A 23,945-nucleotide genomic window follows, 5' to 3' on the forward strand; every position below is an offset into this window, starting at 1 on the left:
TATTGATCAACCGTTTTGTCTCGTTCTCTTATACGTATACGTGTGACGCTTACGTGTTTGTTGTGTTCGGTGCGTGCACGCTTCGTCGAGCTGGCACGCAACGCAGCTCTATAATGTTGGCACGACACAGCGAATATAGAGACGACGGACCTTAATGAATCTTTATGGGATGATGTCGTGAACTTGTATTCCCTCCGGTGACTGACTGAACCCGAGCATGGCCATTGGCGTGATCTATCATTGCTACCGATCCTTATATACTTTACTCTATTCTTATATTCTCTCTTATATATTTATTATTAATAATAATATATTTAGTTTATAATATAATAATATATAATAAAAAATAATAATTATTATTAATATTACTATATATGGGAGTCAATATTAATTTTACAAAATATATTCAATGATTAGGAATGAAAGAAAATCTACGCCAATGGGACGGTCCCGCTCGTTAGTGTCTCGGCATAAGCCTTTAGCTTTTGATAGTGTCGAGGAGCGCGCGCGTGTTCGTAAAATTTGAAGGGCGTGCAGAAGGTCCGTGGGGTCTCCTCGATCCGCGTCTTGATTGTCATCGACTCGTCGCTCGTCGCGTGATATCGTCGTTGGGTCGCGTTCGCGAGTCATCAACTTTTCTCCCCCCCCCCTCCTCACACCTCCATCCCCACTTTTATCACTCACTCCCTCTTGATTTTTGTACTCTCTTGTATACAAAATATTAGAAGGGAGACCTACTTTTGGTGTTCATCGATCCTAAACTCAGTCTACATTTATATGATGAAAATAATTGGGATTTACTTACCGGGGTCCGAGGAATCCAAACTGGTAGGTGCTTGTTGACTGAGTGGTCCAGGTGTACCACCGCTTCCAGGACTACGTGCATCGTCGTTACCACCTGCACCAGGATAGGAAAGCGACGAAGAAGGTGGCCTCTGTAATAATAAATAAGAATAAAATAATATGATGATGCTGATGATGAACGAACAATTATGTTCCCATGATTACGCGTGAACTTTCAAAAAAAAAAATGACGAAATATTAGGAATGGATCCTATGGAAAAACCAAACCAAAACCAAATGAAAAAAAAAAAAAAAAAGAAATTGGAAGAAGAGGAGAGAGGATTGAATGACATGACTGGTGAACAGTTTTGTACACGTTTGAAATTACGAAAAGACCCGCGTATGTTACTCCCGAGGACTTATAAAACGTGTGCCAAGAATTTTTGTGGAAAGTGGCTGCTTATAAAGAGAAAGAAAGAAAGAAATAAAGGAAAGGAGGGGAAAGGGAAGAAAAAAAAAAAAAGGAAAGAAAGAAATAGAAAGAGAGATGCGCACGCTTGGTACGTGAGGAGTATATGTCAGTTTGGTCATTGATGGGACCATACGAAGCCGACCGATTTCGATCTCGATTAAAGACGGAGCACACGTAGCTCAGCACGAAAATGCTCCTGGCATAAGTGATTTCAGAGGACCCTGTCTCTCGTACTTTTCGTGCTTTCGTCGTTCCTCGTACGCGTCCATTTTACGAATCAACGGATTTTACCGAAGGTCGACAAGCCACGTTTTTTTCTTTTCCTTTTTATTCTAAGATATTCCTTTTCGATCTGTGTGTTACCCAAAAAAGGTAAACGCTTGTGAATATACATAAGGTTACCCTCCCACAACACGATTCATAAATTGCGGGAACCCTCCTTTATACAAAAACCTGTGTACAACACTGTACTTCTACAGTAACCCTGTATTTCTAAACCCCTCTTTTTGTATTGACTTTGGATCTCATAAAACACGGTTTCATTTTCTAGGAACCTATCTATCGTGTTATAGAAGAGTTACTTGTATTATATCGAAAGATTTTTCCTTATTTTATTTTGTTTATTAATAAAAATAAATAAGATAGAAAAGAAAAGATAATGATCGACCTCCCAAGATTAAAATCGTAGCTGATACGAGTACGCTGTTAGATGCAATATATTCAACGACACGAGAGTAAGAGCCCACACATTGATCTAAGCCAATCCGACACTTTCGAGTCCTCGAGCTTTCAATGACGCTCCACGAATGCTCCAAAGTGTTATTATAAGAGCTCCAACGAACGATCAAGAGAGAGAGTGAGAGTGAGAGAGAGACAGACAGAGAGAGAGAGAGAGAAGCCGGCAGTCTCATCGTCTCAATGATCCTTCATAACGATCGTGCGACGAGCTCTCGCTTTGTTTCCCAATCGTGTCATGAATGGCTGTTCGTGAGACCTTTCCAAATAAAAATTTCAACATAAAATAAAAAAACGATAATATTAGATAAATGAAAAAAAAAATGTATATATATATATATTAGTGTTGATAAATATTCTATGGATATTCACGTTTCTCGATCTCTGAGGTCGAAGGGTAAGGATTTCAAGATGACCGATAAAATCTCTGAGAGACGGTATCACGTCTGCGCTACCAACAATGACTGACAGCTACTCCCACATGCTGTCATGCTCGTCATCTTCGCGATAATCGACGCACACACAATTTCTCTCTCTCTCTCTCTCTCTCTCACTTGTGTACTCTTCGTTGACCGTGTCCCCTCTCGAATCTGCTTAAAATCTAAACGCCCTTCCGACGAAAGGACACGCGGATGCGGATACGCCGATCAACTGTGCTCCTCGAAAATAGAGTAGATTTAAAACAGTGTTAGTAAGATAGAATTATCAAATAAAATCATTTCAAACGTTTTTCAACTTCATTCAAAATTGATCTCGAGAGATCTTTTAATAAAAAAAAAAAAATAAAAAAATGAAAAAAACAAATAAAGAAAGTTAGTTATAATATTTGAAGTATGCTAAGTCGTCACCTCTAAACATACTTATGGTTTATATTATCCGTCACTGTTTACGGTGGGCCTCCATAGCTGACGTCACTTCCTACTAAACGCTGAATCGCCGTTTTTTAAGTGGACAGTAGGGTCTCCACCGCGTGACTTGTGTCGATGCAATGATAAACGTTTAACGTGTCGTCGACGGACGACGAGCGTGAGAGCGACAAAGAAAGCGAGAAAGAACAAGATAGACATAGATATAGATATAGATAGATAAATAGATAGAAAACTACGTGATCTCGTTCCACCTCATTGGCCTCCTCTCTCTCTCTCTCTCTCTGTCTCTCTCTCTCTGTGTCTCTTATCTGCCACTCTTTTTGTCTACGAGCTCTCTTAAAGTGTAATTCGACAAACCGGATGTCTGATGCCCGACTTGGACCCTTAAAATAAATCACTTGCCCGCATCTGATAATCCACCATCTTATTTCCTTCGCCTACGAACTCGCGTGTTTCCTTCCAATCGAATAAAATCTTCTAAATAAAAAGGGGTTTTTATTATTACCAATCCATTGGGTTTAATCATTCTTTTAAATATTGTAATATTCATTTTCAAATAATTGTGTAATAATGTTCAAGGTAGTAAAACGTTTAGGGATATGAAAAAAAGAAAAGGAGAAAGTTATGTTTTAGAGATAGAAATAAAGAAAAAAAGAAAGAAAGAAAGAAAGAAAGAAAGAAAGAAAGAAAGACTGACAGACAGACAGAGACAGAGACAGAAAGATATGCTGAGGAGGATCTAAACGTCAGTCCTAATTCTCCGACGTGAAGAAGGATACCCTGGCGCGCGCCCGACGTCATCCTCGAAGCAAGACAATAAATTATAATCGCGTTTCTCTCGCGCCGCCTCGAATGCACTGTGAGCACGCGTGCTACTCTAACACACACACACACACACACACACAGAACATAAACCTCTACTTCGTAACACTTTGATCTTATATTTAAAGACTAAGTTAAAGACAACATTTCTAATAAGTTGGATAATTGGATAATTTAACATAAGTTATAGAAGAATAAATAATAATTATACGTATATTATAAATAATAATTATCTTTATATTTATATAATTCTTCTGTGCGTGTGTATGTCACTGAACTCCTCTTAAACGGCTGAACCGATTTTATTGAAATTTTGTGTGTGTCTTAAGGTGGATTCGATAATAGTTTAGTGTTACAATTTGCTTCAATTTAAGGTTGTTTATTTAATTAATTTTTCATTTATAAATTGTTATGCGAAAAGTTTATAGGTTGAAGTTAATCGATATTCGAGATGACGTTAGATATTGTAATAACTTTTTAATACAAATTTTCATCAAAATGGTCCAGATTGTTACAGCTTATTTCAAAAAGTTTGAAATTTTTGAATTAAAGACGTGTGTCTTGTTTGATTAACCCCATAACGCACAATATTTTTTGTATGTTAAAAAACACAATTTAGAAAATTGTCTTGTCAAAAAAATTAATCAAAATTTGGATAGCAGCATTGAATGCAACACCGCTCGAGTTAATTCGAGCGTGCAACTTTAAGGGGTTAAATAAAAATGAAATTAATAATAAAATAGGACACAGTATATACTTTAGTTTTGTTTGCAATTTGAATGAGTGTTTGAATGTTTCAGTAATAATAAATTAACTCTTTAGTTTTATTCACCATCTCTTTCTTGTCATCATTATTATCATCATCATCATCATCTTCTTGTGTTTCTTCTTCTTCTTCTTCTTCTTCTTGTTTGAAGAATCGACACGAGATGATGACTTACGCACGTATTAATTGGTCGTCGTAACATAACGCCATATAATTATGTAATTAGCGGCAGAGCGAGCATTAGCAGCCGTTGACTGCTTTATAACCGAGATACGTAAATCTCTAGAATTAATTTATTGGTACTTGTTATATTAATATGTGTACATGCTTAATATACTTATTGTTAGTACACACACACACACACACACTCTAAGAAACTATAAAAGATGATGAAACACAAGGAAAGACGTGTATCCGTTCTGCGTTGGTTGAATGAAAAAAAAAAAAAAAAAAAAACAAGGAATGAAATCGAAGAAATGTTTTGAGGATTGAATGAGAGAGGAAGAGAAGAAGAAGGAGGAGGAGGAGGAGGGACAGAAAGAAGAGAACGTAAAGAATCATCTTTACCGAACCAAGACCAAATCCTTCTGGCCTACCAAGTCGATTCTTTCGTCTGAAGAGGCGGAGAGAAACGTAGAATAAAAGAATGAAAGAAATAAAGAAAGAAAGAGATAGGAAAGACAGGAGTCTCTCGGTCTTGAATTTCTCGAAGATACCGCCGGCCATATAGGGATCATAAATTACGATTTATTGCGAAGGCAGCGCCTCTGCTCGACGGATTATCTTACCGTTATGTCAGCACGCTACAATTATATTTACATTTTCCTCGTAATGGAATTCTACTTGGTCTTATAGTCCTTAGAATATGATTCAACGATTGTCTATACAATATTTGTAGATTTGGTACCTTGCAATTTGACAACGTCACTTGCAGAATAAGTCTTTTGCAATCATGAATACAAAGTGAATTATTTAATTATTTGTAATATCAAATGTAAGAATATTAGGGGGGGGGGAGAACAAATTAAAACAAAATGTACTCTGTATATATTTAGATCGTAAAAAAATAAAAAGTAAGGAAAAGATCGATCGATAGATTCTGTTTAATGATTGTAAGAAAAAATAAAAAAAAAGGTAAATGAAAAGTAAGATAAAATATTGACGGGAGTAATACCGTGTTACGTAGGAATACCTGTGTGGACTGGCCCTTAACAAGATGTACACCTGACTGGCGAAAGATTTTAAAACGGTCGTATAAACGAAACAAATTTATGACGGTCGTAGAGAACCGGAGCACGCGCGAAAGAGGGGAAGAAAGAGAAAGAAAACGAGCCAATGAACCGGTGAGAAGAAGAAGAAGCAGAAGAAGAAGAAGAAGAAGAAGAAGAAGAAAAAGAGTAAGAAAGACCGAGAGATAAAGAAAACCGATTGAGAGACCTTTTAGAAGTCTCCCATTTCACACGTGAACGTGAAACGTCGTATTCACGCACGAACGACGAATCCTAGAAGTCAAACTTCCCTTCGTTCACCGTAAATATGGAATTCCGTATCTTCCCATAGAACCATTACTGTCAATAAAACCTGGATTTTCGATTCGCATTATTGTTTTTACGAGTATTCCTTAGCACAAAACATATCTGCGTTTAGGCGATAGAATTTCAAATGATCGTTCTTATTTTTATTTCCCTTTCTAACTTGTAAATTACATGTAAACAACGTGTTTTACTTGGCCCACCAAATTCTACGTCTATGCTAGGGTTCTATGGGAGTCTGCTTTAGGGCTTGTAGAAAAAAGATATGTGTATTATGTACCATGGGATGGTATATTTAAAAAGGACCAAGGTCGTACTAGTAGTAATAACTGATCTGCTTCACAATTTAATTTCAATCATATTTTATATATTTAAAAAAACATTTATCAGTTTATTTATATAAGAAATTGTGTTCTCAATATTTTTCTACATATTTTTAAATCAAAAAAGAATTTCTATTATTCAAGACGTATTATCAACGTTCTCGCATAATGGACGTTCGCGGTCGAGTGTATAAGAGACGAAAGGCATACCACAGAGTGTGATAAATGCCAGAGCAATTAGGTATTGACAGATGTCAGTGCATCGTCTGATCTCGAGTTATTCAAAGCTTCTTATTCTTCTTTTTCTTCTTCTTCTTTTTCTTCTTCTCTTACATATATCAATAACTTTCAAAATCTATATCGTTGTAAAGAACAAAATTACATATTGAGAGATCCGATATACACGTGTGCTTGTTCTCGCGCGACAAGGATTTCTCGAGTTTAAAAAAAACATGTTCAAGGCTAACTTCGAAAAAGAGAGAGAGAGAGAGGGAATAAGAATCTGTTCGTCAAAAGCGAACTAAGAAGCGTCAGTCTTCGTGGCAGGGCTTGGGTCAGGGTCCATGGGTCCATTTAAGAGGCAAAAGGTCTAACGAAAGGTAGGAGGGCCGCCGTTCGACCAGCTGATGGATCTAATCAACATTCCTCCCTAATCACGATATGCCTAACCTCTCTCTCTCTCTCTCTTTCTTTCTCTTCTTCTTGTGCAAGCGAGAATGAGAAAACGAAAGAGTCTTCCATCTCTGTTTCTCTTTTACCGTCTCGATGGAGATTTGCAGAGACGCGTCGCACGCATTCGTTTTAATTTAAAACCAGCGTATAAATTAGACTCCCAAATGATCGTCGTGTCTTCAGTGGTCAAAGAAACAAGCAACGTTTCTGTTTGGTCAAAAAACTACGATGCACCGTGTTCCTAATCACCGACCAACAACTAAATAAGGAAAAAGTTAGAAATCGATGTGTGTACACCCTTTTGAAAAATTATTCTTTTCAATTAACATTATCTTAAGGAACAAACAAACAAAAATAAAAAATAAATGCATTATAGATTCCATTTGATTATAAGTTATGTTAATGTTTCGTTGAAGAGAAGAAAAAAAAAAATAAAAATAACAGATGAACATTATAAACGAATTTCTTTTGATAGGATGACGTTGCTGTGATCATAAGACCCCCCCCCTCCCATAAGGGGGTCGGTCGAAGGTTCCGGAGGAGAACGACGACCTTACCGTCTATGGTTTTGCTGATACCGATAACGAAAGGCAGTACCGGTAACAACGTTCGTCGTCCACAGACCGGAGAAACTCACAGAGGCCACGGACTCATATCTGGTAGCACGGTGGCGGCGTTCTTCAGCTAATTGGTTTCCCGTGTTGCCTCCTCTCCCTCGGGATAACGACGAGAATCTACTCTTTCTCTTTTTTTCCCCCCTTTATTTTCTTTTCCTTCTCTTCAAAGAATCCTCGAAATATGATATTCTGTTTCATCTATACACATCTTTTTCTTTCCTAGCAAACCTTTCTTAATCTTCTTTGGAAAAAATAAGACGAAACATTTCTTTGAAAATATTCAAAAAGAGAAAATGTAAATAAAAATTCTTCTTCTTTAATTAGAAACAAATTTTAGGAGGAAGTGTGGGGGTGGTGGTGGTGGTGGTGGTGGTGAAAAATGTGCATAGCTTTTGCAAGTTGTTTTTTTTGTTCTCAGTCAAATAATATTATAGTTCGAAAATGGAAATATTTGTAACTTGGATAAGAAGATTTGCGTTAAAGTAGCCCACCCGACAAAAGCGTAGCAAAAGCAAAGGCAAAAGGCAAAGGTAAAAGCAAAAGCAACGCTAACGATTGCCAAGAGGCAAGCAACATCTTATCGCGAGTTGCGATCGCATTAAGCGCGGCCAGTGACACCCAAGCCCTCGGACGCACACGCACGTGAAAAACACGCATACTAACGTCCAAAGGTATATATACCTTCATTAGCGAAAAATAATTGTGGGCTCGGCAGCCTCGTGTTCGCCAATGAAGAGCCTCGTAAATGCGGCCCGTTATTACCGAAGGTATGCGTCCTACGACTACCTTCGAGCTTTCTTTCTCTCATTCTCGCATCTTCGCTCAAAATAATCTTCCTTTTTATTCTTCATTTTATTTTTCATTAAAACGACACGACAAAAAGTGCGTCTTCATTGCTCAGAATTAAAAAAGCAAAACAAAACAAAAAACAAATAAACAGGGGGGGGTTGAATTATTTTTCAAACTAATACATTAATAAAAATAAAAAAAAATGAGAACCACTGAGAGATGGGCACAAAAGAGACGAACCGGACGAGAGGTCTCCTCGATAGAAACTACTTCTGCTACGTCCAGGTAAATATACGTAAATGTAGATGAGTATATATATATGTTAACACACATTGACGTGTACGCAAAAGGGAGGAATGAAACTGATCGACGGTCAAAACTATTCTAAAGAAAATTTGTAAAAAAGAAAACAAGAAAGAGAGAGAGAGAGAGAGAGAGAAAGGTTTGTCAGTAAGGCTCGTTAGCTAAGCAAAACCACGAGTAATTACGAAAACGGCAATTGCGAAATTAGTTGCCCCCACGTTCAAGTACCTTCGTGCAATTCGTAATTACACGCCGTATGATAAAATATTCGCGTGTAAACAGAACAAAAAAACTTCGTAAATAAATAAAACATGCTTGGACGATTTTTCCTTATTTCTTTTTTTTTTTTCACTCCAAATGACACGATCGAAATAAAAAAAGTCGTTTTCTTTCCTCCCACTCAACACCGTTTTGACAAAACTAAACGAAACTATTAACGATAAAAATAGAAATATGAAACGAGAAGAGAGTGGGAAGGATAAAAAAAAAATGGTTTTCTCTGTTTGAAATCGAAGGGTGAACTGAAGGATGATGGTGTGGAGTCGATAAGGGAAAAACGTTTCGTGAGAGAAGAAACGCATTCGTCCAGCTTGTCACGCGTTCTCGATTCAAAAGAGAATATATGTATCTACCTATGTTGTTATTTGTATATATATTTATCTATGTTTATGTGTATAGAGGTACGATCCATATCCGTAAAATGCATTCATATTTAACGAAGCCCGGATGCGTACGCGGTTCTGTGCAAGTATGTATGTAAATCGTTGCGAAAACTTTCCTCATAGAGATATGTACGTGAAATATATGTGTGTTATATATATATAAATATATATACTATACTATGTATAAGTATTAGTAATAGTAATGGTAGTAGTCGTGGTAGATGCGAAAATTCCGGACGAGGGAGAGAGATTCCCCAGATCCCACGTGCGATCAAAAATAGAAGACGGTGCTACTACTCTCCGGGCTCGCGGCTTTTAGCGAAAAAGCTTCGAAGTATAGCGATATGGAATCCTACCGCGTGATCGAGAGCACCTTTCGACGAGACTTTCAAGGAATTTCATTCGCTCAAGAAAAAGATCGAGAAAATACTACCTACCTACCAACATACATACATACATACATACGTACGTACGTACGTGCATGCGTGCTTGATTGATTTCAAATCAATCAAATCAATCAATTACAAATCTTTTCATTTCATGGTAGTAATGTCTAATTTCTTTTTTTTTTTATTTCTTTCTTAAATACTTCTCATTCCTTATTGAATAAAAATAGATGAGTTAAAGCACAAATAGAAAAAGAAAAAGAAAGAAAGGTTGGTAATATTTATCATAGATAAATGTTTACGAAGGATGTCTTTATCATTGCAGGTGCACGTTAGCACCGAATATTGATTGGCAATTTCTCTCTCTTTCTCTCTCTCTCTCTCTCTCTTTCTGTTTGAAGCTGTCGCTTATCGACTACCCTGTTATCGTTCGAAACGGCGTAATTAAAGCAGAGCGGAGTAGTAGGAAGACCGGAGGAACGTGCTGAGAGATAACTATCGGCGGACGGTCATTATTCGACCATGCGTTTTGTTATCATCCAACGGAGTTGGACATAATGAGACGCGAGCATGCTCGTTACCGGAGTACGCGCTAATAATAACGACGGACGTAATGTAATTGACCGGCAGTTTCAATAGGAGACCCTCTTCTTTTTTATTAAATACATTTATTTATAATATTTATTAATATTAGGTCTACCTAAAGGTTCTGTTCATTCATGTGACAAACACCAGGTTTCAATTTTTCGTCTCTAGGGATAAAACATTTTTTACAAATGCAATATACAAATTGTCATCACACTATGATGTGAATATACAAAATTATAAATAATAATAATTGATAAATTTTAGTCAATTAACTCCTTAAGTTACACGCTTGAGTTAACTCAAGCGCCGTTGTATTCTATGCTGCTATAAAAATTTTGATTAATTTTTTTTTTGCCTAGATAAATTGGCAATTGTGTTTTGTACTAAATTGTGTTTTTTTACATAAAAAAAAAAATTGTGTATTACAAGTTTAAAAAGATGGTAGACAGAACTTTAATATATAAACCAAATTTTTCGTTCTTTCATAAATTCTAATTATTATTAATATTTCCTGACTCGTTTTGAAAACACTTAAAAATACCATGCATTAAAGAATTTCCTTTTTTCTTTTCACATCTTCTTCCTTGTCATCTTCGTCGAAGCTTTTCCACGAAGAATAAGAAACAGATTTTGGTTAAAACGACAACCGCAATATCTCCAGATGCTACGATTCGCGTTATGCGGTCATCGGATAAATACAGGAAACGAAAAATACTTATATGATGATGATTCTGTTCGATGAATAATGAAGAAGAAGAAAAAGAAAATAAATATGAGGAAGATCGTTACGGGTCCACCGCAAAGGTTTTGGTAACGAGCCGATCTGTTGCTCGTTTCCGCGAGGAAACGAGTCGAGGTTGTTGCATGGTCGTTAAGAGGAAATGCTTCTTTCTTTTTTCAAAAAAAAAGGGACTGTCAAGAGAAAGAGAGAGAGAGAGAGAGAGAGAAAAGGGAAAAGGGGATATGTTTTGGGCCGTTTTCTCGCTCACCTCCTGTCTTTACTTCTGTCACACGCGACACGCAACTGACAGACTCTCATTCTCATTTTCATTCTCATTCTCATTCTCATTCTCATTTTTATTCTATCTCTCTTTCTATCTTTTTTATTCCTCCGTCATGCCTGTTATTACCTTGACCACACCACACCACGTTTGTAAAAGAATTAAAGGGGGGTGGTGGTAGGTGGTAGAAAAATGAGATAAAAGATAAGTAAAGTATTATATACATATATATATATGTATATATCTTTTGTTACGATTCTCTCTAATTCTTCCTTTTCCGTTTCTACTCTAAATCTATTACAACGTAACTAGAGTTCTGATCAAAATCAGCGTGGACAGCTCGGATGTTATGTGTAATTAGAAAAACAATAGACCATAAGTGCAGGAATTAAAATTAACGAGATTAATGATCAAACGGTGAAACAGAAAAAGAGAGAGAGAGTATGAGAGAGTGAGAGGGAGAGAAAAAAAGGCAGTTATTATTCATGAGATAGTGAAAGAAACAACGGGTTGTTTCCGTTTTAGTTTAACCTGGTAAAAGGTGATCGATATATATATATATAGTAGACATACTCAAAAAGATTAAAACACGGTGGAATTGAAGATAATAATAAACGACAAATGCATACGACCATTTTCTATTTTGATCCTAGATTGTAAGAAATTAATCAGAGATATACATTATCAACGATAATTCACGTTTGATCTATCACTTTGAAGTACCACTTGATCTTAACTATTTTTATTTTTTTTTAGGAAAACCCTTATACGAGACACAGATAGAAATAGATATAGTTAAATGGATAGAGAGATGAAGAGAGAATGATTTATAAGAAATTGCAAGGTACATTTTACATAGTCTATAGTAATCGCTCGTTATCGATATCTGAAAGCGAGTGCGAGGAGCGTTACGTCGTTAATCGCGCCCATAAACTCATTCCTTGATTTATTTACCCTACTCGTTGCTATATACACGCATGTACACACACACATATATACATTCGCGAACTAACGAAAGAACACGAACGAGTTTATAATTACGCGTATCCGTTTTAAAATATTAACCGACGAGTACGGAAATCGTCTCGCGTGTGTCCAACACTCGTAAAGTATCCTTAAGATGATCGAACAACACTAGTAACATATACGCGTGTATTTGTGAGAATGTATGCGTGAATAACTTGAATTTTTAAATGATTTTTTTTCATAGGTAACATTTTTTTTCTAAATTTCAACGATAGGTTTTTATTTAACCCCTTTGGAACGTGTGTCAATTTTCACCCACCAAACAAGAAACCTTGCTAATATTACGTAATATGTATTTTACATAATAAATATATTTATTATTGAAGTGAAAACTTCTTTAGAATGGGTGTGATTTGAAAAAATGTAACGGAACGGTAGGCGGCTATGTAACGGTGCGGTAGGCGGCGAGGAAACGGAGCGGTGGGAGGCGATGAAACGTAGCGGTAGGCGGCGAGGAAACGGAGCGGTGGGAGGCGATGAAACGATCGCGATACTAAATAAGAAGAGAATACTATATAATTATATAGTATAATATATTATATTTTATAATAATTATTTATATTATGTAGTATATTATATATTACATTTTATATTATATTATATATAATAAATATAAATATATGTATATATAAATAAATTCTGACTACTACGACACTCATATTCAAATAAAATTACGTTCGAAAAGGATTAATTTTGTAATAATCTAAATATAAATAAAAAAAATAACAAATTTGTTAATATTCACGATTGCAATTATCCTTATCTTGAAAAAAAAAACAAAAAACAAAAAACAAAAAACAAATTAACTCCTTGACTCATTAAAAATAAATGTGACTTGTATGTATGATAAATTTTGTAGAAAAATTACTTTCATGTAAAATATAATTTATAATGATTGACTTATGCGATTAGGTGTATATTACAGTACAACCTATCAATGATTCACGGCACGTCTACAGTGTAGTTCGTCAACGTGCGTTAGTCTTCGGTGTTGTTTGTCAATGATTTACAACGTAATACTACGAGAGTTACTACGAGATAGAGGAAGTAGACACAGGTTTTATAGACATCAGCAAGTTGATTCCACTTCGGCTTTAACTTTATGGGTGAACACACTCGGGGGCACCAAACCAACGCCATATAATTATCATATTACGATTATGTTTACGGGGTTTCGACGTGATCCTAATTAAATGTGTGTGTATGTGTGTATATTTCAAGCTCGAAGAACCGCTTCTGCTATATCGGCAGCCATTTCGTGTTTACAACGACGTTAAAAGCGTCATCCTTTTCCAAACAGATTTTCTCTCTCTCTCTCACACACAACGAGATGTCCTGTTAAATGAAAATTCTAACGTTTGCTAAGAAAAATTATTTAATGATCATTATTCACATTTAAATTAAAATTAATAATATTTATGGTTGTAATTTGGCTATTATTTAATTCCTTAAGGCACAGTGGAATTAAAAATGTCCCACCTCTTTGATACAACGTAATTTGGTACACCGTAATGCACGGTGCGACATTTTTAGTTTCACATCGAAATATTATTGCAATAGCTACACAAAGCAAAGCAATTGGTTATTAATTTTGTTTTATATTTATGGAATACCTTTATTAATAAAAAAAAATGTGCCAATTTTGTTTAATGTAATAAAATTTCTATGCAACATTTAACATTCTATTTTAACATATTATCTGAAATTGTGTGCCGCCAAAAGGAGGTTAAATAAAATCAATTGTGTAAAATTATTGAAATAAAATAAAATTTGTTAAATGGATATAACATTAGGGGGTGGGAAGAAGCTTACACCACCACACGTGCGTTGAACGAGAAAAAAAAAAGAATGAAAAGAAAAGAAAAAAAAGTAAGATAAGTAAAGGATAGAAATACAAATCGTGCAATAAAAGGTTCCGTTGGTAGGATCGTTATCGTTTTCGGAGATCTTTACCAAGTCAGAAACGTCTTCGAACTGAGTAGACTTGAGGTTCGTGTATCGAAGGTTATAGCCTCGTACGCAGAACATAACAATATCGAGACGAATGAGAGTGGCATTGCCTTCTAGGCGAATTCCGGACGTTTACGAGCTAAAAGAGGAAAAAAGGGAGAGGGTTCGCGATCGGCCATCGAGATTTCGTTTTCAAGTATCATGGGGAAGAAGAACTTCTGAAGAAGAGCCTTTGCCATTACGCGGATACGAAAATTCCTTAGCGAATGCCAATAGAAATACTTTTTCGATAAGCACGCCAAAAATTATCCTACAACAACACACGAGACTCAAGAAAATACCACATTTTTTTTTCTAATTTCTTTTTTCTTTTTTTTTCTTTAGCAAAAAGTACTAGATGTTTATTTCATTAGATGTTATCTTTCTACTTCACGTTTTTGTTTCTTTTGATAAATGCAATCAGATCGAGATGTGCAAGGTGATCTGCTAATGATTTCGTTCAGTTTTTACAAAGAAGAATTTTAACTAGCTTTATTATGATTGCATTTTACAAAGAAGAAGAAGAAGAAGAAAAACAAAAAAAGAAAGAAGAAGAGAAGTAGATTAAGAAAGGTCTAAGTATTGAGAGTTAAAATATCGTATCGAGCTGTTAGGATTATCGCGACACGAGCAGTAATTGCGTCGAACGTGCTCATGCTCGTTGCAACATCAACGACCGTTGTTCTTTATTATTAAGCAAACGGTTGCCCTGATAACACGTTGATGCTGTATTATCGCTTAACTCTTCTTACACGATCACTAGTTTAAAAAAAAAACGAAGAATTTTATACACGCTAAAGTATACTGACATATTTATTTTCGAATATATTCGTATACATGTACGCATATGTGTGTGTGTGTGTGTCTGTATGTCTGTGTGTCATTACGAAAGAACGAAACGAACGAACGAATTATAAAAAGAGAAGAGTAAAATGAGAGAAGAGAGAAACCCCGATGTACGAGATGAAAAGATTTTGTTCTTTTTTTTTTGGTACTCCATAGACGTCGATAACATGTAAGAGAGAGAGAGAGAGAGATAAATGAAAAGAGAGAAGAAAGAAGATGCTGGAGGATTCACGCGATGGGGTAAAACGCTTCACTTTCGTAGAACGTATTCCGGAATTTCTGGCCGCTAAGTGGTCCAGAGACTGCAGGCATCTTTAAAACATTCCCTCTCATTACAGACTTCCCGAAAATATTTTTTTAACACTCGCTAAGGAAGCCTAACATCGCGTGCAATTAAAAGACCTAAATAACGATATATGATATTGCTACATAATCAAAATATCTATACACATCTGTGTGGGGATAATATTATAATAAATAAGGTAATACTATATTTAATTAATTAGTATAATATAATATAAGTAATAAGTAAATATACTAAATATACTAAATATTAGTATAATATATACTATATAATATAATATAAACTATCCTATCTTTCAAGTTGAATAAAACTGCATATAAAGTGCAAAATTTAATTAAAATTGGTTCAATAGTTTAAGAGTCCATTGCGGACAAACAACGTGACACATAATTTATATATATTAAGAAGATATATAAGATAATACTATAATAACAGATCAGAATTTAAATTTGATATATGTAAAATTAGAAATTTGATAAATGCAACTGAGTATTATTTATTCACATTACTATCTTCAATATCTAAAATGATAAGATTGAAAATATACGAAATATCATTTTAATTAAAAAAAAAAATGGCTTGCTCCCTTTAAAAATATTAATCTGGTGATTTGATGAAATCTCGTTGTCTAAGCATCTTCAATACTTTCAACGACTTTCGTTCAATCGTCCGGTCCTTTCCGCAAGTAACGAAGCTTAACTGTTCACCGGCACGCACGCATGCTGACCGTACCGCTGAATGGTTTATAATTGCGGTAACGTAGATATAGTACGCGATACGTGCTCGCGTTTATTTCCGCGCTCGATGCACCCTCCTCTTTCTCCTCCCCTTTTCTCCTCTTCCTTCTCCTCCTCCTTCTCCTCCTCCTCCTCTTCTTCTTCTTCTTCTTCTTCTTCTTCTTCTTCTTTTCTCGAAAAGCTTTTACACGACCGACGGCATTTTCGTTTATACAGGTTGAGAAGGAAGGCTACCGCACAAAATTATATACCACACTCGTATCTTTCGTACACGCACGCCCCACGATTCTCAACAAAAAAAAAAAAAAAAAATCTTCCTATATATTATACCCCGGTACAAACAATGTAACGTTTCTTAAACGTTTTCTCTCTTCCTTCATTTATACAAAAAAAAGAAAGAACAAAAAATACCTAAACTATTTACTTTCAAATTGATACCCATTCTGCGAAACTAATTTTAATCAAAGTTTCGAGTAATTTGATCCTACACACGCAAATTATCGAATTATTTACATGTAAATTTTGCAATAAACGTTTTCTCTCTCTCTCTTCCTTCATTATACACAACAACAAAAAAATACCTAAATTATTTATTTGAAAATTGTATACCAATTCTGCGAAACTAATTTTAATCAAAGTTCAAGTAACTTTGCGTGTAATTATCCTACACGCAAATTATCGAATTATTTACATTTTGCAATTTTGCAATAAATGTTTTTCTCTCTTCTTTCATTTATATAAAAAAAAAATACCTATACTATTTATTTTCAAAATTGTATATCTATTCTGCGAAACTAATTTTAATCAAAGTTCAAGTAATTTGATCCTACACACGCAAAATTATCGAATTATTTACATTTTGCGATATTTGTTTCAATAAAAATAACATCGACTTGCAAATAAATTATGTGTATTTTTAATGAACCATATGGTTTCATTTCGTTGACGCATACGATCACAGACATACGACTGAATTTATGCAACGATCTAATAATTATCAACGTTCAAGTTCAATGAAACGACGTAAGATATTATTATTATTATTATTATTATTTAAAAATTCTTAGAAGAAAAAAGAAAAATATAGAAACTAGAACTTGAGTAATGTTAACTATCGGTATCATACGCGTTTGGTCAATTTAAAACGGTGTCAAAGCGTTACGGTTAATGCGTCTCCCGTGTGTTATGTAATAATCAGCTGACCGTGTATGTGCATGTGCAAGTTGTCGAAATAATATGTCTCACGTATGTTACTTAAATACAAATGTGATTAAATAAATATTACTCACTATTTTATATCTAAATGAATTATTACACGTATGTTCGTACGCGTCACACTATATTTGTTGTTCATCGAGTAGTATTCCAATGTTAATTAAAGTTTGCAGTTTATTATTTTCTTATATATTCATTTATTAACATTTTTCTAATATTTTATAGGATATAGTGAGTATAATATTTATTTATAATATTTTATTTATATATAAATATATATATTCCAGTATTATTAGTAATATCATTAATTAACATAGTAATAAAATATACTATAAAATAATTAGTAATTAATAAATAATAATGAAATAAATATTACTCACTCTTTTAAATCTAAATGAATTATTACACGTATGTTCGTACACGTCACACTATATTTGTTGTTCATCGAGTAGTATTCCAATGTTAATTAAAGTTTGCAGTTTATTATTTTCTTATATATTCATTTATTTAAATTTTTCTAATATTTTATAAGATATAGTGAGTATAATATTTATTTATAATATTTTATTTATATATAAATATATATATTACAGTATTATTAATAATATCATTAATTAACATAGTAATAAAATATAGTATTTTATTAATATATAATTAAAATAATTAGTAATTAATAAATAATAATGAAATAAATATTACTCACTCTTTTAAATCTAAATGAATTATTAAACGTATGTATTATGTTTGTACGTATCGCACTATTCTTGTTGTTGATCGAGTAATATCCCAATGTTAACTAAAGTTCGTAGTTTACTTATTACTTTCGTATATATTCGTTTGTTTACATTTTTCTAATATCGACGTTGAGAGATTATCTATATAGCCTATGTGTGTCTTACCTTTTGTCTTATTTAGTTTACATATTTTCTTATCCGGAGACTAAAAGCTTCCTATCAATTTCTTCCTCAATTATTTTTTCTACATTCATTATTCTTATCTCTCTCTCTCTCTCTCTCTCTCTCTCTCTTTCTTTTTCTTTGTATGTGTGTATGTGTGTGTGTTTTTCTTTCTCCCTTTTTGTCTTCATCGAGCTCGTTATTAAAAAGATGCATGCGATTCGTGCTCCCGTAAGGTTGTACGAGCATAACGACGTTATAATGACACGGCTACGACCAGCTAATGTTTTCGACACGTAGCAAACGAATGTTCGTTCAAATTCGTGTGTGGTATGAAAGACGAGTTGTAGTCGTAAGATAAATTAAAAAAAAAAAAAGAAAAAAGTACATTTCTCGATTTAAACGAAGAATTTATTATTATCTCATTACACCGAATTCAAATTATCAGCTTATTTTCTTCTTCTTCTTCTTCTTCTTCTTCTTCTTCTTACACACAATTTTTGTAATAAATATGAATGTAAATTATTGAACGTTTCGTATTAAAATTGCATACATTTCAAATATCGTATGCAATGGTTAATAATTATGAAAAACAAGTTGTAAATTAATCAACGATAATTTTCATATTTAGTAGAAACTTTCGAAAATATCAGATTAAAACAAAATAGAAGACAAAATAATAATAAAACTTGAACTAAAGATTTTGCTATTCTTTGAAACATAGTTTTTGTATCCAAGTGACGATTTTACGATTTAAACAACAAATTTATTATTGTCTCTCATTACACCGAATTTAAATTATCAGTTTATTTTCTTCTTCTTCTTCTTCTTACACACAATTTTTGTAATAAATATGAATGTAAATTATTGAACGTTTCGTATTAAAATTGCATACATTTCAAATATCGTATACAATGGTTAATAATTTTGAAAAACAAGTTGTAAATTAATCAACGATAATTTTCATATTTAGTAGAAACTTTCGAAAATATCAGATTAAAACAAAATAGAAGACAAAATAATAATAAAACATGAACTAAAGATTTTTCTATTCTTTGAAACACAGTTTTTGTATCCAAGTGACGATTTTACGATTTAAACAACAAATTTATTATTGTCTCTCATTACACCGAATTCAAATTATCAGCTTATTTTCTTCTTCTTCTTCTTACACAAAATATTTATAATAAATATGAATGTAAATTATTGAACGTTTCGTATTAAAATTGCATACATTTCAAATATCGTATGCAATGGTTAATAATTATGAAAAACAAGTTGTAAATTAATCAACGATAATTTTCATATTTAGTAGAAACTTTCGAAAATATCAGATTAAAACAAAATAGAAGACAAAATAATAATAAAACTTGAATTAAAGATTTTTATATTCTTTGAAACATAGTTTTTGTATCCAAGTGACGATTTTACGATTTAAACAACAAATTTATTATTGTCTCTCATTACACCGAATTTAAATTATCAGCTTATTTTCTTCTTCTTCTTCTTACACACAATATTTATAATAAATATGAATGTAAATTATTGAACGTTTCGTGTAAAGATTTCATGCAATTCAAATATCGTGATAATAATTTTGTTAAAACAAGTTGTAAATGAATCAACGATAATTCTAATGTACTTTCTAAAATATCAGATTAAAACAAAAAAAACAAAAAAGAAAATAATCAAACTTTCAACCGAACATTTTCTATTCTTTGAAACATCATTTTTTGTTTCCAAGTGACGATTTTACGATCGATACGTTGCTTATTACTATCGTAACCCCTTGGCGCATATTTACGGAGTAGATACGATACAGTAAAACGAAGAGTTAAATAAAAAGAAGGGAAGAAGAAAAAAAAAATAAGAAAACAAAGAGAGAGAGAGAGAGAGAGAGAGAGAGAGAGTGAACTAACGCAAGAACAAAAGGGAGATTAGATCGACACGATCGTCTTTAATTATTTTATATTTGGATCGCGTGCCACCGAGACACGCGAGAACTTGTTCCGATGACGTGAACTTAACGTTCGAGTCTAGTGTCACGCCTTACCAAAAGTCACCTTTTTTATTTTTTTTTTTTTTTTTGGTTTTTCTTTTCTATTTCATTTCATTTCACGTGTTAAAAAAATCGATTGACTTTCTTTTCAATTCGTACATAATAATAATGAAATACTTTTAATTAACATTCGATTAATTAATTCACTTTCTGTCGCGCATTCAAATCACCATTCTCATTCACACTTATTAATAACAGAAATTCAAATTTAAAATTCATTTCTATTAATTCACTTTATTGAATGATAAATCATGTAAATTAATAATAAAGTAAAACCCACGCGTGATCTTGTTGATCGTGTATGCTAAAAATCTCTACGATAAAATCTAAGAAACATTAGTGGCTATTATAGAATACCTTTGAACATGCCAACACAAAGAACAAAAAAAAACCAGATGGTTGAAACTTTTCAAATAAACGACTATAATATTTATACTTTCGTGAATTATGCAAACCATACCTACAAATTTAAATATCTATCTATATATATATAATATGAGAATTATATCGTGTAGATGTATGAGTAGATCGTAAAGGGAAAATATATAAACGTATAGAAAAATAATGAAATACACACATACACATAGACATATATATTAAAAATCTATATGTATATTCATATAGTCAGTTCTCGTGTGGGGTAAAAGAGACGAGTTTCGCGGAAAGAAAAATGGAAATAAAGAAAATGAAAGAGAAAGAGAGAATATATGTGTATGTGTGTGTGTGTGTGTGTGTAATGGCTCGCGTACAGTCGTCGATTTGCATAGGCTAATGAATATGTTAAATCAATTTAAGAAAACGAGCGAAGCGGCCACCGAGCGTAAGTGGGCAAGCAAGTAAGCAAGCAAGCAAGCAAGCAAAGAAGGAAGCAAGGAAGCAAGGAAACAAGCAAGTAACCAATGAAGGAAAGGAAAGAAGTAAGCAAGGAAGCAAGCAAACGTCCGTTTGTTCAGTTCGCTCACTCGCGTACTCAGAGAACGAGGCGCGGAGCTCTGTTATTATTGTAATTGCCGCGCGTGTAAAACCGCGTGTGGAAAATGAGCCTAATGTGACGTGTGCGGGCGGTAGGTAACTATATATATATATAAAGTCTCAAGCACATACACGATATACGCCAACGCTTTCCCGCCGCTTTACCTGGACCCGACAACGCACCTTGGACACCTGGACTTCTCTTCGTGAAGAACGAACAAGAGAAACAAAGAAAGACTGAGAGAGAGAGAGAAAGAGAGAAGACACTCGTTATGGTGCTAGGGCTCTTGCTAAATGGAAACGAGTTCTCTCTTCCTTCTTTTTTATATTATCCTATAGAAAATCATATCTATTTAATGGAAAAAAAAAATAAAATAAAATAAAAAGTAACCTGTCCTTTTTGAAAATTGTAATAATGAGATGATATTATTGTAGATAATAAAAATCAGATTGAAGTGAACGTACAAGTAGTGAAATAACGAACGAATAAACGAATAAACGAATGAATGAATGAATGAATGAATGAATGAATGAAAGAGGAGAGAGAAAGTCTTGCTGTGTGGTATGCAAAGTTCTCTCGTTCGTTTAACGAGGGAAACGAATCTCGAAGACGATTCTCGAGGCCTTTTTCGCGTGCACCAAAAGAACCCATCGTCGTTGTAGTCGTCGTGTGCGTTCGTGCATTTGAGTAGATAAAAGAAAGAGCCACGCGCAAGAGAAGCTTATGTTTCTTCTTCTTCTTCTTCTTCTCGCCTTGCAACTCTGACTTCTCAAAAAGTCCTCCAGGCTAAGGTTGAAAAACTGTTCTGCCTAACGAACCATCACCCATTCCCACTTAACCGAGAATGCCAGTTACGTTTTGCAAAGCTCCTATCGAGTTCTTCTTTACTTTCTCCTATCATTCTCTCTCTCTCTCTCTCTCTCTCTCTCTGTCTCTTTCTAACTTTGATCGTAAGTTCTGATCAGTGGTTTATTTGTACGAATTTTCGAACAGTTTGTTTTGAAAATTCGTCGCTTTCGATTATTATTTCACTGTACGTTAGGTACTTCCACCTAGTAACTTTGTTTTTTTTTTTTTTTTTTTTTTTTTTAAATAAAACACCCGGTTGAAAATGTTAAGCAGATGCGTTTGTTGACGATGAATATCAATACCATTGTATTTATTGCAATGAACTACGTTTGGTTTCAACAAATTCCACAAATGCAGACATTTATATTAATAGAAATATTGTATTTTAATTAAATTAAATAATTGTTAATATATTTTCTTCTAAATTAACACTAACTTTACGTACGAGTAAATTTACTAATCATATGTTGACGATGAATATTAATACCATTGTATTTAATGGAGTAAACTACTACGTTTGGTTTCAACAAATTCTATGCAAACATTTTATATTAATAGAAATATTGTATTTAAATTAAATTAAATAATTGTTAATATATTTTCTTCCAAATTAACACTAATTTTACGTACAAGTAAATTTACTAATCATATGTTGACGATGAATATCAATACCATTGTATTTAATGCAATGAACTACGTTTGGTTTCAACAAATTCTATTCAAACATTTTATATTAATAGAAATATTGTATTTTAATTAAATTAAATAATTGTTAATATATTTTCTTCCAAATTAACACTAACTTTACGTACGAGTAAATTTACTAATCATATGTTGACGATGAATATCAATACCATTGTATTTAATGGAATAAACTACTACGTTTGGTTTCAACAAATTCTATGCAAACATTTTATATTAATAGAAATATTGTATTTAAATTAAATTAAATAATTGTTAATATATTTTCTTTCAAATTAACACTAACTTTACGTACGAGTAAATTTACTAATCATATGTTGACGATGAATATCAAGACCATTGTATTTAATGGAGTAAACTACTACGTTTGCTTTCAACAAATTTCATACAAAAATTTATATTAATAGAAATATTGTATTTTAATTAAATTAAATAATTGTTAATATATTTTCTTCCAAATTAACACTAATTTTGCGTACGAGTAAATTTACTAATCATATGTTGACGATGAATATCAATACCATTGTATTTAATGGAGTAAACTACTACGTTTGCTTTCAACAAATTTCATACAAAAATTTATATTAATAAAAATATTGTATTTTAATTAAATTAAATAATTATTAATGTATTTTCTATCAAATAAACACTAACTTTACGTACGAGTAAATTTACTAATCATATGTTGACGATGAATATCAGTACCATTGTATTTAATGCAATAAACTACGTTTGCATTCAACAAATTTCATATACAAAAATTTATATTAATAGAAATATTGTATTTAAATTAAATTAAATAATTGTTAATGTATTTTCTATCAAATAAACACTAACTTTACATACGAACAAGTTTATTAATCATTCGACAAGAAAAATGAAGAGTTTAATATGTAATAAACCACGAAGGTATAAAACATTTAATTAATAATCAACAAACTTGATATATGATTAAGTTTAGAAGTCTTAAATGAAAATAAAAATTTCAAAGAGTCTTCCTCCCCTGCCCCTGCCCCTCTCCCTCTTCCA

General features: G+C 33.1%; 1 protein-coding gene across 3 annotated transcripts in view; it reads right to left on the reverse strand.

The window, feature by feature from the left end:
• hth (Meis homeobox homothorax) overlaps positions 1-23,945 on the reverse strand; it is a 359,920-nt gene that overhangs the window by 252,091 nt on the left and 83,884 nt on the right. For all 3 annotated transcript variants that reach the window (XM_089172519.1, XM_089172518.1, XM_089172517.1), the window contains one exon: positions 806-935. In XM_089172519.1, the coding sequence (XP_089028645.1) occupies positions 806-935 (130 nt within the window). The remainder of the gene's footprint in view (positions 1-805; positions 936-23,945) is intronic.

Source organism: Polistes dominula, unplaced genomic scaffold (genome assembly GCF_049000335.1).
Source record: "Polistes dominula isolate Pdom_NZ unplaced genomic scaffold, Pdom_raw_medaka contig_74, whole genome shotgun sequence".
In the NCBI taxonomy this organism is placed as follows: domain Eukaryota; kingdom Metazoa; phylum Arthropoda; class Insecta; order Hymenoptera; family Vespidae; genus Polistes; species Polistes dominula.